Genomic DNA, 21,746 nt, shown 5'->3' on the forward strand with positions numbered 1-21,746 from the left:
GCGGCAGGAGAGAGACAGGCAGAAGAGGACCGGACGAGTAGGGAGAAGCTGGCAGGATGTGCCTATAGGAGAGAGACAGGCTCACGAAAGGCAAGGGGCATCCAAGGTAAGAGAGGCGGGGGAGAGGGAGACAACCTGACTAGCGGATTTGAGAGAAGAGAAAGGCTGTGAAGGGGGCTGATCGGAGATGGCAACAGGTTAGAGACGTACTAAGAAGCACAGACCGTGGGAGATTTTGAGGGGAGAGATTGGCTTACTAAGGTCTGATAGATAGGCGAGACCGAGAGGTGGGCAAGTTCGAGTAGGCAGAGGATGAGCGAAGAGGGACATGGAGAGAAGGGCTTACTGGCAAGAAAGTTACTGAGAGTTTAGGGAAGGGACAGAAGAGAGACCTGCGGAGTGGGGTAAAACTGGAAAGAAAGTTGCAGAGAGGTTATCAGGAGAGAGGCACGGTTATTCGACCCAGACCGGCAGCAGATGCGGGGAAGATAAAAACAAGTGATGCCACCGCAAGCAGCATCGCGATCGGAAGTCTTCACTTTCAAAGCACTGCACTCATGCTTGTGGCAGCATCCACCTTGCGGGAGTGAGCAGAGGCCCTATGTTTGTAATTAACGTGGCCGCGCCGCTGCTCGCTTCCGCAAGGTGGATGCTGCCACAAGCACAAGTGCAGTGCTTCAAAAGTGAAGACCGTTGACTAAAAGCCCTCCTAGAGCAGCGCATGCGCGCTGCCTAGGCGAGACCTAAAAAGGACTACATTTTATTGTTAATAGAAAATGCAACCAAAACAAATTTGCAAACTTAAGGAAATTCATTATGAGATCAATCGAATGATCAGATTTTAATTACCTCTGACAGTTTATCTATGTTTGGTTTCTTAAATATAGTCTGTCTAGTCTCAATTGCAGTTTACTAGAGTCAGCCATTCATTTTCATGATTGGTCTGCTGTTGTATACAACTAATCCACACAGTGGCACAACTGTTGCTATTCCAAAGAAAGCTCACATAAAAGGTGTAGGAATGGCAGGGCTTTCAAGTCATCCCTGCCTGTGAATATCACATGGAGCAAACCCTTTGGCTGTAATTTACTAAGATTTTGCAAAAGCGTTGTGTCATTTTTTTGGTGCTGCCAAATGCAAAATCTATTTTGGGATTTAAAAAGCAAAGCAAATTCTGATTAGCGTTGATTTGTAAAAAAAGCATATATCACTGCCTTGCGTCACCTTGTCTTAGGAGTCGTTATACAGGTGGAGATTGGGTGTACACCACGGTACCCACTGCCCCACTGCTGTAACTGGAACAAGGTCACCGAAGAACATTCCACCGCCTCCCTCAGCACAACCACACCGCCGACATCCACAGACACCAATACCACAGCACGCAACCTCACCGATTGATCTCCAACTGTTCCAACACGCTGGCATTCGTCAAGAAAACACCCGGCAAGCAACACTCCAAGAAGGCCAGTAGGTTCACTGCCGCCCTTCACGAGTCCAAACGCACCTGTAGATGGCTCAAGAAGAGATGGGGAACACAAAAACCCCGGAAGCCCACGCAGCTTTCAAAGCCGCTGTCAAAGCACACCACATCCTCCTCAAAACTATCAATAAAATGGCCCTCCAAAACAGAATCAACGCTGATGCACACAACAGCAAATAACTCTTCGCCATTATCAAGGAGTTAGTCAAACCCAACAGCGAGACCACAGAAGCCCCCCCTCCCAAGACCTCTGCAACAAACTCGGCACCTACTTCCACCACAAGATCAAGCAGATCTACAACAGCTTCGCCGTCCAAAACCCGCCCATCACTCCCGCCGCCACCACATGCGACGCCAACGCCCTCCAACAGATCCTGCTAAACTGAACTCCACTCACCACGGAAGACACTCGCAAGACCATGAAGAGCATTCACTCAGGAGCCCCCTCGGAACCCTGCCCATACTACATCTTTCACAGAGCCTCCATCTCCATTGCATCCAAATTACCCCACACCATCAACCGCTCCATCAAGACCGCCACCTTTCCTGATGACTGGAAACATGCCGAGATCAACCCCCTGCTGTAGAAACCATCCACTGACCCGACAGACCTAAAGAATTTAAGACCCATCTCCCTGCTCCCCTTCCCAGCCAAGGTCATCAAGAAGGCCATCAACGCCCAACTCTCAGAGTTCATCGAAGCCAATGAAGTCCTGGACTCCTCTCAATATGCCTTATGAAGCAACCACAGCACCGAGACCGCCCTCCTCGCCGCCACCAATGACATCTGCTCCCTCCTCGACTGGGGAGAAACAGCTGCCCTCCTCCTGGACCTCTCAGCCACCTTTGACACCGTCTCCCACTGCACCCTAAGCACAAGACTCAACGACGCCGACATCCGTGACAAAGCCCTGGAATAGATCTGTTCCTTCCTCACCTTTAGAACACAGCGAGACAGACTACCAGCATTCCTCTCAGAACCCACGGAGATCAACTGTGGAGTCCTCCTTGAACCCCACCCTCTTCAACGTCAAAATGACCCTGCTCACAGCTAGGAACCACGGACTCAACATCATCTCCTATGCCGATGACACCCAGCTGACCCTCTCCCTCACCAACAAACCCATAATTGCCAGAAACAAGAGCTGTCGCTATCTGGATGAGAGACAGCTGCCTGAAGCTCAACTTGGACAAGACCGAAGTCCTCATCCTGGGACCCAATACCTCAGCTTGGGAAAAGTCCTGGTGGCCCACCACGTTAGGAACCCCCCCCCACACCCATGGACCCTGCACGAAACCTCACCATCATACTGTACTCCTTGCTCACGATGAACCGCCAGACCAATGACGTCTCCTCATCATGCTTTCATACACTTCTCCTGCTTTAAAATACCTTCAGATGGATCCCACTGAGGCCAAAAAGATGGTCACCCACGCACTCATCATCAGCAGACTCGACTACAGGAACGCACTCTATGCAGGCGTCACCCAAAAACTCCTCAGGAAACTACAGAGCGTACAGAACGCAGCAGCCAGACTGGTTCTCAACATCCCCGCTGCAGCCACATCTCCGAACACCTGCGAGAAATCCACTGGCTCCCAGTCAACATAAGAGTCACGTCCAAGCTCCTCACACACGCCTACAAAGCCCTCCACAATGCCGGACCAGCATACCTGAACCACCGCCTCTCAATCCACATACCCACCAGATGCCTCCACTCTGCCGAACTGGCCCTTGCCACCATCCCTTGGATCCGCAAGACCAGGACCAGAGGAAGATCCTTTTCCTACCTCGTTTCCAAAACCTTGAACACCCTGCCTCTCCAACTATTCAGTAAGGATCTCAAGACCTGGCTCTTCGACTGAACCTCAGCACCCAGTAGGACCTGCTGCCCCCCTTCTCCCCAGCACCTTAAGACCCTTACGGGTTAGTAGTCGGGCTTAACAAATACTGATTGATTCATTCATGGATTGATATTTTGAAGCAAACCCATATTTACTAAAGTTAGTAAAAATGGGTTTGCGCCAAAATGGTGCACCAACCTGAGGCTTTCTCTTTGTTACTTTTTCTTTGTACATATGATGCATTATGTAGCACACATTCAGATAGCAATACGCCTCTTAGTATAGATTTTGTGCAGGAAGTTATGCCTTCCTGCATAAAAATTATTCTGACCACAATAGAGGCACTCTTGTCTCGTGCCGTAAGGGTGCCTGCATTTTCGCTAGGCAGCTATAAGTTTGACAGCACAGCAAGAGAGCATAACTGTGCCATATCTTAGTGTGGCAGATTTCTGTTCTCTTCCTTTGGCTACTTCGGAGCTGCAACGTCCCTTGTTGTGTTGCGCTCAGGGCTATACAGACCGCAGCGGGCACCAGACGTTTTCCCGGTGGGCCAGAAGGGCAGGAGCGAGTTTTGGACCGGTTGGGGCTGTTTTTGGTACAGGGAGCCGGTTTTGCAGGAGAGCTGCAATATCGGCCTCCTGTAACAAAAGCAGCAGCACTGTTTCTCACCTGCCCCCCCAAACTCCCTTTGCGGCCGGTTGGACTTACTTGCCAGGGCTGGTTTGCTTTTCCAGTCCGGCCCTGGTTACGTTGCATCAAAATGTAGTACATCTGGGCCTTTTTTTGAACTCAGAGAGTAGTCTTAGACTCTGGGTGCCAATGACCACATGGGAGCTGGTGTTCGAATTAGGATTTACCTTATTCTTTTTGTTTTAAACTATCTTTACCGGAATTTATAGCAGTATATCACAGACGGCACACATTTATTTTTCAGACGCAATTACATTAAATTGTAGTAACAATATACAGTATTCAGTGCCGATAATATGGCAGGTTTGTGTAGAATGGTATAGACATCTTTAGAACACCAACAGAAGATGAAAATAAACCAACAATTTGAACTATGAGCCTATGTTGCTGATGTTGTGTGTCTGAGAACTGTGTTAGGGATATTGTACAGGGGATAGGGTGTGCATGCCATGGTGAATGTGCTGTTAGGTTGCTGGCCTTTTATTCCTTCCCTTGCTGGGTCTCTTGCTGGGTCCCTCCACAAGTAAGTTAATGGCCTTGTGCACTAGATTGTCCCATGCTGCGGCTGTGGGGCGCTTGCGTAGGCTACAGGCCTCCTCCCGCCAAAGTGCCAGCGATTCCACCCCTGCCCACATACTCAGCATCGTTTGCCAATGTGGGGCCCTGGGGAGCGTTGCTGCCTTCCAATTCATCGCTATATTGAGCCTTGTCAGCAGAATGGCGAAGGCAATAAATCGGTCAGTCGTCCCTCCGGCCCTTACCCATCTAGATTTTTTTTCTTCATCATTTTTGGCAATAACAGTTCTACACCACAGTGAACTTTGGGGGAAGGAATCAATATCACAGGAAAAAGAAAAGGACACCATGGCCTTTTTCTGGGATGAAAGGGACTGTTGGGTCACTTTTTGCATCAAAGTATATCTTAAGGAGAAGAGCTGGATCTGAGTGCACCCCAAGATATGATTAGAACACTTCAGTGTGCTTTGTTTAGATGTCATCTCCAAGTACTAACTCCTTGACACATTCTTGGCATAGAGATGGCTCGAGCCCGTCATCGCAGCGGGACCAGCAGAGGCACTTTCGTTGGGGGACCCCAATTCCCATTGCGGCAGGAGCCGCCAGCACCAGCGACCCTTTACCCACGCCAGGAGGTGCTTAAGGAATAAGAATCTCTTTAGGGGGCGTGGCTTGGACGGCAGCGGTAATGGCTGCCTAACTCCTTCGCTTGGCATCTGGAGGAGCGATTTAGGTGCCTTTCTGGGACAAGAGCGAGCGAATATTAAAAAGGACGCCAGTTTTCTGCCTCTAACTGCAAGCGGCACGTGTTGTGATGAGAGGACCTCTCACCAAACGCTCGTTCGATCAGCAAAACCCGAGGTGTTGTGAGCGTGTCCCGCCCGACTCGGGCTTCACAAAATGGCGAAAACGACCGAGACTACCGGAACGTCCGTGAGAGACACGAAGTGACTAGACTGAGGCTACACACTACCTCACCCGGTAGAACTCCCTGAGCCATGAAGGTGGGTGCCGATTACTAGCAATACAACCCCTATGAAGTGGGGAGATCCACGTTAACCGGCCGCCGTACGTTCTGCCTGACCCTGCTATGGCTTTCCTGACGGCCGCGATCAGCGCTATCTCACACCCACAGCGCTGCTAAGGCAAGCGATTCCAGTATTGTCCTGCGCATATCTGGGCACAAATATTAAAGTCTTCTAGCATTTACCAGTACCCAGCATCTCCCGACACTAGGGATAATATCGTAGGCTCACTTAACAAAGCCTGATCTAAAATGGCAGCCGAATGATAAGTGTCTGAGGGAAAGTAGCACGCACCAACCCACTCTATACATCATGCTGCCTGTTGTCTCTGCAATGGCATTCTGAGGCCTTATCCCATACTGCCACATGCCGTAACTGCCCCCTGTGGGTCTTTTGAGGTCCATTGACAGTCCACTGAGCGTTTCTGCTGAGGGCTGAATAATGAACAATGAATAAGGGAAACGGGCACAACAGGCAATAAAATATTGCGCCACAGCCAAACCACTGCGGGCACCTGAACCGCTGAGGTCCCTCACACTACCTTATGCTACCTCAGCACTGCCTTCGCTGAGACCCTCCGAGTGCCAATTGCGAAGGTACGGTAAATAAGGGCATGCAACAGTCAGATCCTGGGGTTCTCTACACGGGTCACTGGATCTACACGCGCCAAAACTCTTGCGCACCACATCACATTTTCAGAGCCACCTCGTACCTTCGTACCTGCACCACTGGCGGCACGGGAGCGAGGAAGAGTGCACTAGGCCACTATGAATGGACCACTGATTAAATTGAGCTACTGTGGAAACTCACCAACAATCCCTGACTGCAGGCAGCCTCCTCGTAATCGTGAGATATCCCCTTGAGGTTGGGAGGCATAACAGAACTCAAGCCAGACCAGACCAGAGGGCGCCAACCCACGACAAGCTCCAACACAGTCAGCAGTGCCAATAATACCAGCTATACTACAACAACTTCCACAAACAGCACACACAGAGACTAAACTCTGAGACAACTCTGAGACAACCTCTAATTCAAAACTGTCGCTATCCTCAAGCGGATGCAGATCGCAGACCCCGGTCTGACAAATACTTACACCTCGGCGCATATCAACCCCTTCAAATTGGTCTGACAAGTGACCACGTCAAAATGGCTGACAAAGAATCTAGAGCTTCATTTAAAAAGTCAAAAGCAGAACCCATCATCTCAGACTCTCCAATCAAAGCCAAACCAGACCTAAATAGCACAATGTACATGATTCTAAGGAAATTAGCCGAAGTACATGACCTTGTGAAATCGACGAAACAAAATGATGTCTCTAAGCAGCTAGAACTCACCGCCATCCGTGCGGACATGAATATAATGAACTCCAAAATTACCGACGCAGAGCAAAGAATAAGTGATGTTGAAGATGTGTCAACCCAAACAAGCGAAGAAATAAAACACCTCTGAGAAACTAAAAGTGAACTTAAAAGACACGCAGCTGAGTTGGAGGACCGAAACAGGAAGAGGAACATACGTATCTTTGGTATTCCGGAGGACTCAGAGGATGCAGCGGGATCATGTGTGGCTTTTTTGGAATCCTGGATACCCATGGTCACTGGAATAAAATTTCAACATGGCTTAGAAATGAACAGGGCTCATAGGATTCCAACATTCAATTCCTCAAACAGAAAAGGAACTCGCCCAATAATATGTAAACCGTTACGCTACCAACATACAGAAGCTATCCTAACCTTCTCCAGGAAAAAAAACCAAGTATCTTGGGAAGGCCATCGAATCAACTTTACACAAGACTACTCCAAGGAGACCGTAGACACAAGAAAGGGATTCCTTATGCTGCGAGATGAACTGAGAGACAAGAACATTCAATTCTCATTCGCAGGCCTATCCAAAATCAAGATCTTTGAAAACGGCAAACCGTACTTCTCCACTAACCCCAAAGACCTAATGAATCACTTGGAAGCAGCTCCAACACAAGAAATTGTACTATACACAGGGACCTCAAACAAACGGAAGCCTTGATATCCTTTGAGTGAATGTTACCGTTTCATTCCTTTAATGTTTTTGTACTTGTACAATCCTTGGCTGTAATGACCAGATGCAGCAAACTGCTAAACTGACGGAATCTTTGTTGCAGAGTTATATTAATAGGTTTTATTCAAGGTTCTATGTAAAGTTAGATGTTACAACTCCATTTTTCTAGATTGACACTTGGAATTTGGGGAGAGTAGCGTAGTCCATTTTCGATATATCACTCACTATATCACATGTGTTCTGCTGGTTAACAAGTTAGCATGATATATAACTAACTATATTTACCATTGGCGGCTGTTTAAACTTAGTCAAATGCTCCATTACTATACTGATACTGACTTGGCGCCTCTTCAATCTGAATTATCCCAGATGAAACTAGATCCAGCTCAATACCCTCCTAGTTGCCGGTAGACTGACCTGCCGTCGCAGCTCCTGTATCCGAATTTTTCAGGGGGTGGGGGGAAGGAGGGATGGAGGGGGACAGAGGGGTAAAATATTTGTGGTTGTTTTTTCCTTGTTGTATGTTAGTTTTAAATATTTTTTAAATTATGTTGCTTCGACAGGTATGCTCTACTCCCGATACTTGATTAGAGACAGGGCCCTTATGAACAATAAATTAAGACAGCCTTACCAGTTGACCCTCAACAGTATCCTAAAATACCAATATGCAGACTCCGAGGCCGATGCAATACATCCACTCAATAGACTACTCAGACGGATTGTTTCATTTAATGAATACGAGTGGCCTGATGTCTCAAGCCAAAGTTATTGCAGAAGACCTAAATATTGTCTCCCTGAATGTGAAGGGAGTTAACCATCCTGTTAAGCGTAGGAAAATATTTGATTACTTAGCAAAAGCCAAAAGGTGACATTATACTCCTTCAGGAAACGAAACTATCAGAGGAAGATGCTGGTTTTATTAAACACAACTGGATATCCCATATCTCCTGCTCGCCCGCAGACCATAAGAAAAGAGGTGTCATTACCCTTATAGCCAGAAAATCCAGCATCACCACTGTCTCACACACATGATAACGAAGGGGGGATGTTAGTTACGCACTTGAAAAAAGGATATGATTCAAAACATAGCCTCAACGTATATGGCCCTAACTCCGATGAGCCCGACTTCTGGGAAAAGATCTCATCTACAATAGGGAGCTTTCCCTCATCATAGTAGGCGGTGACTTTAACCTACCTTTAGACCCCCTTATTGACCGTCAAAATGTAGGTACCAGTTCACATGAAGTGCTCCATGAACTTTGCTCAAAGTTCAATCTGAAGGATTCATGGTGCCTTCAACACCCTGACACAAGGGACTATACACTCTACTCAGCCCTGCACAATTCCTACACTAGGATTGACTACATTTTAATCTCTGGTGCATATACACACCTCAAGACCAAATGGATATAGCCCCTAAACTAGTATCAGACCATTCCTGCATTAACACCAAACTAGCAGGTACCCATTCCATAATCCCTCAGAAAAGATGGCGGTTTAATGATGAGGTACTCTCGAACCCAGTAGACAAAGATGCGATTGAAAAAGCAATTCAGGACTACATCAAACATAACGATCTGCCAGACACAGACAACTTCACATTGTGGGACGCACTAAAGGCGACTATCAGGGGGGTACTCATTGGTATCAAGGCGAAAATAAATAAAAACCTAAATTTAGAACTAGACACACTGGAAAAAGAAATTAAACTCCTAGAATCCTCACATGCCGAGGCGATAGATAACAAAGATATCTTAGATCAACTAGTTAAGAAAAAATATCAATATAACAAAATTGTAAGTAAGAGAGCGGGAGTGGGGATCAACAAATTCAAGGCACTCAAACTCTGCGAGGGAAACGGAGCGGGCAAGTTACTAGCCTCTTACCTCAAACATAAACAGAGACAGTTCACTATCTCCTCGATAAAGGATTAAGATAATACCCAAACTAAACAAAAAGAGATCCTGCAAGCCTTCCAATCCTTCTATGAGAATCTATATAAAAGTAATCAAACATTAAACTCAGAAGAATGCACCAGATACTTAGAGTCACTGAAACTACCGAGACTATCAGAAACAGACAATGCAACGCTAGGGAAGCCCACCTTAAAGAACTAGCTACCTCTATTAAATCTCTTAAAAGTAATAAATCCCCGGGTCCAGACGGCTTCTCCGCTTCCTTTTTATAAGGCATTCGATGGTTCCCTTCAACCTATATTATTAAAAGTATTCAATGCCATAGCCAGAGAGGGACGTACTGCGAAAACAATGAGGGAAGCCAACATTATCGTCATACCAAAGGAAGGAAAGGACCCTCTCTTGCCAAAAAATTATAGGCCAATCTCATTGATCAACATAGACTGCAAATTATATGCAAATATATTAGCCATGAGGCTGAATGAGGTGCTCCCTAAATTAATTAGCAATTCCCAGGTTGGCTTCCTCAAATATCGAATGTCTAATGACAATATGCGACTGCTATGCCACATACTTGAGCAGGCGAAGATAAAGCCTGATCCATCCACAGCCATCACCCTGGATGCAGAAAAAGCGTTTGACAGGGTGTCATGGTAATTCTTGAGACACTGCATGGAGTCCTTCAATCTAGGTAATTCATACATAAACATGGTCATGACTATGTACTCAGACCCTACAGCCCGCATAGCGATCAATGGAACCCTATTGGATGCCTTCACACTGGAGCAAGGAACAAGACAGGGTTGCCCTCTCTCCCCCGCCCTGTTTCTCCTAGCACTGGAGCCACTAATACAAGATATTAAGCGTAACAACGAAATCAAAGGAGTAAAATTTGGTGAGTCTCAGGTAAAATTAGCCGCATATGCGGATGATATCCTCATAGTCACGGAGGACCCGTGCTCCTCAATTGAGGGCCTTATGAGTACAATAGAAATTTACTCATCCCATTCAGGTTATAAGATAAACCGAGACAAATCTGAAGTTAAGCCCTTGAAAATTCACTGCCTCCGAGAGGTATTGGGTAACTCAGGCCTGACATGGCAACCGGGATTTATCAAATATCTCGGGATGGAATTCGGCAGCAATATTTTAGAGTCACTACAACAAAATGAATCAAGCACCCTTGAGAAAATCAAAGGCCTCTTCGAAGCATGGTCCCCAAGGTTCATCACGTGGTGGGGCAAAATTGAGACCATCAAGATGATCACGCCATTAGTAAAGTATCTAATCACCATGCTCCCCTTAATACTATCTGAGGACTTCCACCGCAAGTTGGACACCCTAATATCCAATTTTTTTATGGCAAGGTAAAAGGGCTAGAACTGGCGTTAAAAAACTCAGATTAGATAAATCTATGGGGGGGGGGGTCAACCTAGCGGACTTTAAACTTTACTAAACAGCATTCCTAGCTAAACAGGGATCATATTGGCTTGTGCCTCCGGAGGAGTACACCCCAGTTTGGCTTACAATTGAAAAATTATTACTTAATAACCTTGCCCTAGCAGCCCTTCTCACCTCAAATTTTACCAAAGTCACATGTTCAAAAACCCATTTTATAAAAACGCAAAGTCTGCGCTATTAAAAGTGGATAAAAAACTGGTAACCAGCATCCGTCGATCCAATCTCGAATCCCTTTGGGATAACCATAATATTGTATATAAAGGGAACTCACTACATTTTAAGTCCTGGATCGATAGTGGTATCTTTTTCCCATACCAACTGTTCGACACAGCTTACCCATTAACTTCTAAAGAAATACAGACTTAACACAAACTAGACCCCCTGGAGTTTTACAACTTTTTAAAAATAAAGGCAGTACTAACAAAAGCTAAACTACAGTCCTTAACCCCTTCCCTACCACAATACATGGCGAGGATTAATAGGTTGGGACACCAGGTCTCTTGTATCTACAAACTAATTTGTCCCAAATAAACTGCCCTCAATAAGAAGCTCATATCATTTTGGAAATCACACTCCTCTTCCCTGTTAACAGAAGACGACTGGTCCAAAACATGGTGCTCTGTCTCGAGGAACAAAAATTCTCCAGCCCTTTCACAGACAAAATTCTGGCTCCTAAATAAAGCTTACTGGACACCAGCCCGGTTACACTCACACAAGATTCGGGATGACCCTAATTGCTGGAATTGCAAAGAGGAGAATGGTGACCTAGCCCATCTTTTACTATTTTGCAAAGTTGTAAAACCTTTTTGGGACAGTGCTTTCAATTTTCATCTCTGAATTATTCTCATGCTCCCTCAAAAGGGAACAATGTACACTGACATTTGGTTTCCTCAAGGTAGACTCGCTAAACTACAAGGATAGGGCACTCCTAGACCTACTTCTGACAGAAGCGGTTAAGATCGTACTGATTAACTGGAAAGACACGTGTAAGGCATCCTACAAGGGCTGGTTAAACTGGGTCTTTAACCTAAAGGGTGCTGACAACACTGCTCTCCAGAACTCACCGTGGCAGCCTCCCATCAGACACATGTGGGACAGCCTTGACCTGTACTTCAATTCACATAAACCGCCATAGAGAGATGACTTTTACACTAGTTCGATACACTATACTAGTAGGCAATAATGTCACTATACACTTTAGCCCAATAGATGCATACATGTAATTACATTTCTGCTGTTACGGTATTCTTATTCTTTCTCCTTTTCAGGATATATGTTGTATTTTGTAGTTTTGTACTTTACTTTATTGTATAACAAAGGCGTGTCTAAGGTGGGTCCTATAGACCTACGACTTAGTTATCATAGCGCATTACATGTAACACGAACTACAATGTATAGATGGTCATATTACCACCTCAAACTGGATTACGTCCTTATTGTATGTGGCATATTTGTGTTTTGATTTTCTGGAAACAAACAATAAAAACTTTTGAAATCAAAAAATAATCTTTTTAGGCTGGGGCCTTCCTCCACCGCAACTGTTCCTGGGCCCCCCTGGAGCAGGCACTCTCAAGAACCCGTGAGGGTGCCCAGGCGAGCTGCGTGTCATGCCCGGGCTGTGGAGACCCTTAGCTCCCCCCCAACAGAGCTCCCCCTCTTGGCGTACCTCTCCTGATGAATACAGCCAATAGAGTCACCAAGGAGCCCCTGCGGCGTTACAATCAGCAGGTGGGACTATGCCCCCCTCCCTCAGCGGGTCACTCCGCACTTCGGCTTCGCGGGTCTCAACAGGTCCCAGCGGTTAGCAAGTGGCAAGCGCTGAGGGGGTCCCAGGTCGCGGCCCTATTCCGGCCTCAGGAATTGCATAGGCCGCAAACCCGCAGTGTTAGCGCGGCACCAGGAAGAGCCCCCCCCGGTCCGCAAATCCTCCGGCGAGCTCCCGCTTCCGATGCGGCTCAACACCTCAGGAACCCCGCAGGTAGAAGCTGCACACCGCAACGGGCTCCGGGTATCAGCGGGGCCTCCGTTCTCCGCAGTCGCCATCTTGCCTCACATGTCCACAGCCGATGTTCTTCGGTATAGCGCCCGTCTTACCTCACCATTGGGCAGCGGGGGGCCGACAGGCAACTCACGGTCACAGCGGTTCATTGCCCATGCTTGGAGCCTGCCAGGGCACTGGAAATCTGCTGCCTAGCGATGTGGCGCAGCAGAGCTCCTATGAAACGCTTCTACATGGGCGCCATGTTAGACACGCCCCGCTCATGTTGTTTTACTGATATACAGTGATGTTGTTTAGAAGGCTGGGGACACTAGATGTGAAAGGGGTAGGGCGAGAGACGAGTTTAAGTTTTAGGTTGTCTATGGGGATGTGAATGTTTGTTGATCTTTTGTAGGTTGACCTTGGTGTGATATTTGAACGCTCTGCAGGGTAATGGGGATGATGAGTTGGAAGATGAAGCCTAAAGGTATGTCACATTTGCATTCGAAGGTTGGTGATGGCAAAAAGATAGAAGAGCTGCTCTTACAGTTCATATCATATCTGAACATGTGTCAATCATTTCTGAAATTCACCTACGATACTAACAAAGAAAACATCCCATTTCTAGATCTGGAAATCAAGATCAAAGACATCCGCTATTGACAGAGAGATAACTGAGGAAGAAATAGTGGCTGCCATACAAGATCTGCAAGTGGGGAAGGCGCCGGGGCCTAATGGGCTGCCGGTGGAACTTTTTAAGTGCACAGCTAATACCGTGGCCCCATCTATGTTAGCTATGTTCAACGAGGCAAGAGACAAAGGATGTCTACCGATTGACCAGTGAACGGCGACAATTGTAATCCCAAAGCTGGTAAATCGCCGGACCAGTGCAGCTCGTACCGGTCGACCTCATTGTTAAACCTTGAAGTTAAAATATTGGCTAAGGTCTTGGTGAACAGACTGTTGGTGCCCAATACCACTCTGATCCATCTGGATCAATCGGGCTTCATGCCCGCCGTAGCACCAGGCTTAACCTACGACGCCTATATGGGGTAATGCATCTAGTAAAGACTAACCCCGGGATGGAGGCAGCGCTGTTGTCACTCGACGCCCACATGGCATTCAATAGTACTGAATGGAACTATTTGTTTGAAGTCCTGGGGAGGTTTGGTTTCGGCCCCCAGTTACTCTCATGGATTAAGCTCTTATATACGCGGCCTCTGGCCAGAGTCCGAGTCAATGGTTCGGTGTCTCGCTCAATCACCCTACAGAAGGGCAGGAGACAGGGGTGCCCCATATTGCCGATCTTATTTGCGTTGGCTATTGAGCCACTGGTGGTGTGGGTCAGAGGGGACCCGATAATATCGGGGATCCCGGGGGGTGATGAGTGGGACGAAAGGATATCGTTATATGCCAACGATGTCCCCTCTTGTATGCAACAAGACCACTGTTCACAATCAATCGGTTGCTCCAGATCTTCAAACTCTTATAGGGGTACTCTGGATATCAAATCAACTGGGATAAGTCCCTCCTGTATATGCTATCGAGTGGGCCACCGCCACAGCTGGGTGCCAACTCTAAGCTCCAGATCAAAGACAGTTTTAAATACCTGGGCATACAGATTGAAAGAACTGACACAGCTTTTCTGGTGAGGAATCTAAAGCCGCAACTAGACTGCTTGAGGAGTGATGTCGCCCATTGGATGACATTACCAATCTCCCTGATGGGAAGGGCGGTCCTCTTCAAGATGATGTCCCTACCCCGATTACTGTATGTCATACAGAACACCCCATGTCAGATACCAGACACATTTTTCAGTGGCGTAAATAGTGAGTTGAGGACGTTGCTATGGGATGGGGGGGCGCGCAGATTGTATTGGCCAAGTTACAGAGGGGGGTGTACGAGGGAGGTCTGGCTATCCCTGACCTTTTAAAGTATTACTGGGCATCGCACTTAATGGTCATCAATGATTGGGCTTTTGCAGATCGGAATGACCCGGCATACAGGGTTGTCCAATGGGCAATGGGGGCTGACGGATACCTGGGGGCACTGTATGGCCACGAGAAACAGAGCGGACTGCCCCAGCATACCCAGACGGTGCTAACAGTATGGACCAAGGCCAATAGGTTCCTGGGTTGGGCAGGCCGTCTGACGGACCAGATGCCTTTGTGGACCAGCATGACACTCAGGGAGGTGGGTCGTCTACAGGGCTTCTCGAAGTGGAAACTAATAGACATTACACGATTGGGTGATGTGCGGTGGCAACAGGCACTGATGACATTTGCAGAACTACAGGAGGACTTTCAATTGGCACCCACGGAGTACTATAGATATTTGCAAATGAAACACGCGTTAAGCAGGCACCTTAAAGACGGGGACCAGATTCCCGAATACAGCCCATTAGAAGACAGGTTGTTACTGGACCCGATTCCAGAGAAGGCACTGTCCTATACATATAAAAAAAATAATAAATAACTCGCCAAACTTACTAATAAAATTGTGAGAGGCGTGGGAATCCGAGGTGGGATTACTAGAGGATGATGACTGGGCAGAGGTAGTGCAAAGCCCTAGAGAGATGGCAATACGGGCACGATTTAGGTTGGTCCAGCTGAGGATACTGCACAGGTCCTATTACACCAGCACACTAATGTTTAAGATAGGGCGCATTTCCACGGAGGAATGTCAGAGGGGCTGCACTCAGAGGGGAACATTTTTCCATATCCTATGGGACTGTCCGATTATACAAGTTTACTGGAAGAAGGTGATTCGGGTAATGTCGGAAGTGCTAGAACAAGAAGTCCCCCTGGATGCTAGGTGGCATATATTGTGTGTGTCTGGGGAGCAAAACTGTCCCCAATATTAAAAAATATGGTTACAAGTGGTGGCAATGGTCGCCAAACGGAAAGTGGCGGGGGCATGGGGTGGGGGCCACTCAATTGCCTAAAGTATCTCAATGGAAAAGGGACATGGACTGTTGTTGTGCGGCTGAAAGGACAATTTCTGAAAGCAGGGGATGCCCCAAGAAATGGGAGAAGATTTGGCAGATGTGGGTAGACTATAGGGGGGGTACTGAATAGTTAAGTGGCGGGGGGCTGGGATGGGACCGAAGCTACAGATGGACTCCGTCGGTATCATGACTACTATAACATGTTTACGAGTCGCAGATTGTGTAAATCATCGGGGAAACATGTACCTCAAAATGTGCATATGTAACAGTTTTGAAATGCTGACACTGGTTTAATAAAAAGAAGTTTAAAAAAAAAAAAAGAACAAAGACATCCAGCTTATTGTGAGCTTATACAGGAATCCCACAGAATGGAACACACTATTACAATATGGAAGCTTCCAGCCCCAAAAAACTCTATTCTGAGGGGCAAACTAAGAGAAAGAGGGTGCCCTAAGAGACTAGTCAAAACCTCTATGAAAAGATTGTGGTACAGCCCGCGAGAGGAAATACTGAAACTAAAACAAAAGACGCCTTGTAATAAACCATCTGTGTTACTACATTTTGTCCACACAGTACCAAAATTGTTAAGATGATCAAGTGACACTGGCCAACCTTTAACACTATGAGTATATTCAAGGAACTTCCACTTTTTTCATACAGAAAAGGAAAAAACATTAGAGACCATCTAGTACATTCAGAAACCAGTATCACCAAACAAGACAACACTATCCAGGGTATGTGGGAACTACCGCCTGTCAAGGGTCATTACAATTGGGGAGGATATATTGGTTGTCAATACACTACCATCACCAAGTAATTCATTCATTTAGATCTACAGATATCTCTATAACAGCACACTAATTGTGCTTCTTCCAAAGTAATTTATTGCAATTGGTGCCCATGAAACTTAATATACATTGCTCAGACATCTCAACCAGTTAAGGCACGGATTGGACAACGCAGAAGCCGAATCCGGTGTTTAACGGAAAATGCCCTGATGGTACAACATTAAAGCAGAAAAAAATCACTCACCTGATGACTTATGCTGGCAGATCATTGAAAAACGGAAAGGACCCCCCAAAGAGGTGGAAATCTGTTATTTATCTTACAGAGCCTAGAGTGCAAATGGATAGACAAGTGCAACTCTATGAGACATGGCCTTGACAGCCGAGAGGAATGGAACAAGTTTATCACGCTGAACTACTAACATGATTCATCAACCAAATCAGTGTTGGCACACGCCCACGATCCATCCAAAAGATAGGGCCTCTTATGTATATCTCATTCCATCTGTAATTGTATTTAAGAATGTACCATGCCCACGTGATTTGCACAGCGATCGAAAAACAGGAATTATGTACATATAAGATAAACAAATGTAAACATGTGTTTATATATTCAATGTCATGTTCTAATTCTTTATACGATTATGTCATTATAAGAATACCTTGACAATGATAAGTCAAAGAATCATATATGTGCAAGATGAAGAGATGGAAACGTGTGTATATGCTTACTTTTTTGCTTGAATTCTGACAATGACTATGTCACCATTGTGAGGTATTCTTGGTACTGTTATGGTATTTAGGATAATGTTATGATATTCTAACATATGTTGTTAACTGACATTGGAATGAGTACGGTAAATCGTTGTAGGTATTAACAAGTGCAAATAAACCTTATTACCAATTAGTATGGTATCTAACCCATGACCTTCATCAGTACCATTATGTATGTTTTCTGTAATATTTCACTATTTGGGATATGTACACTAAATATGGTTACTCAACACTTATGACTAATAAGGATGGTCAATAATATGGTCTGTCCTAACTGATACAATATGGTGATCAACAACAGTGACCACCTACGAAGCAGCCTCCTTAAAAGAAACCAAACCCTACTGAGTATTGTTATTGCAATTGTATGTTGTATATTGACGGTCGCCTTTAACATAATATGGTGAGCAACAATACTGACACACAACAACTACCACATGATTGTCACTCTAGATTATGTAAAATTTCATTTATGGTCCCGTTTGACACAATAGGGTGATCCGCAATACAGACCAACAACAATTACCACACTATTGTCACCCGAGATTGTGTACAAAATATTTTATAAATTATCTCTTAAGTGAATTCTGTGTCCTGGTTTTCTCTTTTTTAAAGAAAAATGAGCCAGCTGCCCTATTGGACTCTACATCTATCTGGCGCTAAAATTGACATTCCATCCGGCACGAACCTCTGCTGCAGGATAAACAATAGGTTTACATTCTAGCAGCAGTATACAAAAACCTGCATGTGATCGCGACGCAAGATACGCTGCCTCATGGTTCTACACATACCTTGATTCCGGAATCCAGAAGGCAAGGTTACTAATGTACGGAACGCTATTGAGCACCGTGCTGCATCTCTGGATTGCCGATCATGTAAATAAAGAACTACAGCTTTTTTATCAAAGTGAGTACATTTTTAATCACAACTCTAAAAATCTGGCAAATTATTTTGCAGCAGCCCAACTAACCCCAATACTTACTCCTCCCCAGACATCCCAATCTTTCGCATAATACCCCAACAACGAGCCATTTGAAAATGTAATATAACAGTGAGTCATGTGTTAATTTTAAGCAGCTTGCAACAGGCTGTTATTGGTATGATGCAAACACATGAACATCCTGTTATTACTTATTCATTTTTTAGGCATAACGATCGACAGGGGTTCTTCCTCACTAAGGAGAGATTATCATATAGCCTTGTGTGAGCATACTCAGAACATGGTTTGTGATGAACATTCTTCACCATACGGTGAGTTTTCATGACAACAGAGTCAGACTGCACACACTCTAAAGTTCGGTGTTTGGTCAAATTATAATATCATTCCTCTTCCCTACCTTAGGTTATCCCAGGATTATAATACAGGAGAACTTGAACCAGTTTTAGTCCAATAACTTGGCTCTTTGCTTGCCACCGGGGAGCACAGGTGCTCCATAGGTAAGCCTAACAAGTGTACTAATAGTCGTCCCCCCACATATCTTCTTTATGACACCACCCCCCAGGATACTCGTGCTGAAGAGACCCTCCCATTTCAAGTAGAGTCGAAACGTCATCTGCAACACCTAAGGATAGTCTAATAAAGCACGAGAGAACAATCTGGTTCTTCTTCTGCAATATCGAAACAAAACTACATAGACATCCTAGGACATACCAATAACCTGTTTTTTGATTTTAAGTCAGGATATGTCCTTTTAAATTTATGGTTGGTTATGGTCACTTCACTGGAGTCGCATCTATCACTTTCTTTCTTTAAAAAAAAAAAAACTACTAATCACTGCTTTTTGTGCATTGTATTTAAAATAAACATGTCATATGATATCTATTAACTAATGAATAAACATATTACTAATTTCGGCTGAATCGAGTATAATTTAACATATCCATTTGGCTACTTTCTTCCTAAAGCAAATAACTGTATAGTATAACTGCAATTGATTTGTGTCAGATAGACTCTCCCTTTGGTTATTTTAACCTTTTTTCTGACTAAACCAACACAAAGTGAGAATTTGTGACAAAAAAGATTATTCTTGAAAATGAGTTCCATGTGAACAATTGTTGCTAGCTAGTAGCCAATACCCAGTTTGCATGGACGTATGGGTCGCTCTTGTTTCTTTGAAATATTGAGCAAGGCTGAAGGTCAAGTACAGCATGGGTTGGACACATGCAGCATGGATTTGACACCCAGTGTGGAAGGACTTGCCATAGGCCAGTTCCTGTGCCAAAACCCTCTGTGCATAGCGGTTGTTGGCTGTTCCCAGGAACTGCCACCATCTCATGTTTTGCACAGCTGAAGACAATGAACAGTGGAATTGCTTTTATAGAGGATTCTTATATTATATTATAAAAAATAAATACATTGAAATATATGTGATAAACAGAAGAGATGATTTGTTCAGCTCATAACACCTAACATACACTTAACCCCTGCCTTCTTTCCCCAGTCCTAGATATTCCCTTAAAAACTACTTTTAAAATGCAGCAATGATTATAGAATAAATCCATAACCACTCTGAGATTGGCTAGTTATATTACTTACACAAACCATAACAAGCACATACAGACACCAAATGCACAGCTTTCAATATAAGTTAAGATGTTTTATAAATAAATAATTATATATATACACATATAAATACACACACATACATATATATATATATATATACACACATATGATGTTATAGTTAGGTCTTGTAATATTATAAAAACTATAGTTTTAAATCAATAAAACAAATAATCTACTGAAATTCACCAGTTAGTTTACTGAACTATAATTTATGTCCCTTCTATGCACTGCTTAAGAAATCAAATATTACATCACTCATGAAATGTTAAATGACATCATTGATGACATCACTGATGACATTTCAAATTACATCCTTTATGACATCACTGATAACACAATAGTCATGTACAGCATAGAGGTACTGGTTTACATGGAAATAGCATAAGCACTAGAGGCAAGCACGATTGTGCATGTTGAAAGTTATGTGGTGCTTTGTTTACAAAACAAGTTTGAGGTAGGAGTATTACTCCCTGTTAAACAATATAAAGGTTGAGTACATCTAATGTGGGTTGCAGAGGTATGTTATAAATTATCGAGTCTCAAATCCATTGCCTGTTCCACAAAATATGTGAGAAACACCAAACCTTCTGTTGACAAAAGATAATTCACCCATGTATGTGTGAGCATGTGCCTATATTAAATAATTGAAATGCAGTACTATATAAAAAATGTATGTAGTGCGGACATATATTAAGTGTGGATGTTTATTTCCAAAACTTCATTGAAGATTTTGAGGCCTTGCAGAATATTGACTAATGTAGAATGATGGGATGTCCTACTTAGAGGTGGTATATCTCATACTTATGTTGTAATCATGACTGTAAGGTTGTATGCCATTATGCCCATCTCAAGAATGTGTGTAGTATATTTTACTAGACTCTGGAGCTTTTTCCATAGGGCCTGGAAGAAAGTTCCTTTCAGTGGACAATACAATGCCGCAAATACCATGTCTTTACAGTGTTGTAGAATACAGCACACATGCAAAGTCAGAAATGTTTAAAGAAATGCCTCAAGAATGCATAATCTTTTGGCGAAAAACCCTGTCTATAAATGTCAGTAGACAGAGCTTGGCCAAAATGGGTGGTTGCATTGGAACTGCCATGTTCCACCTATTAGATGTCCCTTGATTAAAAGTAAAGCAATTGCACCCAAAGCTCTGATTTGTTTTACTTTTTGGCAACTTTCCTTTGCAAAACATGTTTTGCACTGGAATGTAATAACAAATGAACACTTTGCACTGGTTTGCATCACTGTTAGGGACTTTGCAAAGTGTTGATAAATCTTGCTAAATGTGGTAATAATTTGCCTCAGACAAGGTATGAGTAAATAGTCTTTGAGCAACAAACATCTCAGATGGGGGTGACCTAAGCATGCACTTAAGTGGATGTTATAAATAATCGCATACTACAGACCAATAACAATGGTCATTTGGATTGTTTTATTACTGTACACAAAGTTGTAGCAAAATAACAGGGAAATCTCAGTAATGAGATACGTTTTTATAGAGCAAAATATCGCTAGGTGACTAATGGAAGAGTTGACATGTAACCTTCAATTACAGAAGTGTAATGCAAAATCACTGTTCATACCTGTGGAACTCTTATTTGTAAGTTTTTAATTACGTTGCTGTCTTCTGGAGTGGGAGTGTCTTTTAACAAACTTCTTAGTTTCCTACAAAATACACACAGAAAGCATTTGTGAATATACATCAAACATTACCAGCTGCTCA

At 44.4% G+C, this 21,746-nt stretch overlaps 1 protein-coding gene across 2 annotated transcripts in view; it reads right to left on the bottom strand.

Moving 5' to 3' along the window:
- The window catches only part of LOC146865407 (interleukin-12 receptor subunit beta-2-like), a 598,479-nt gene that overhangs the window by 22,425 nt on the left and 554,308 nt on the right, over positions 1-21,746 (bottom strand). For both annotated transcript variants that reach the window (XM_085631968.1, XM_085631957.1), the window contains one exon: positions 21,607-21,688. In XM_085631968.1, the coding sequence (XP_085488094.1) occupies positions 21,607-21,688 (82 nt within the window). The remainder of the gene's footprint in view (positions 1-21,606; positions 21,689-21,746) is intronic.

This window comes from Triturus cristatus, chromosome 2_1 (genome assembly GCF_964204655.1).
Source record: "Triturus cristatus chromosome 2_1, aTriCri1.1, whole genome shotgun sequence".
NCBI lineage: Eukaryota > Metazoa > Chordata > Amphibia > Caudata > Salamandridae > Triturus > Triturus cristatus.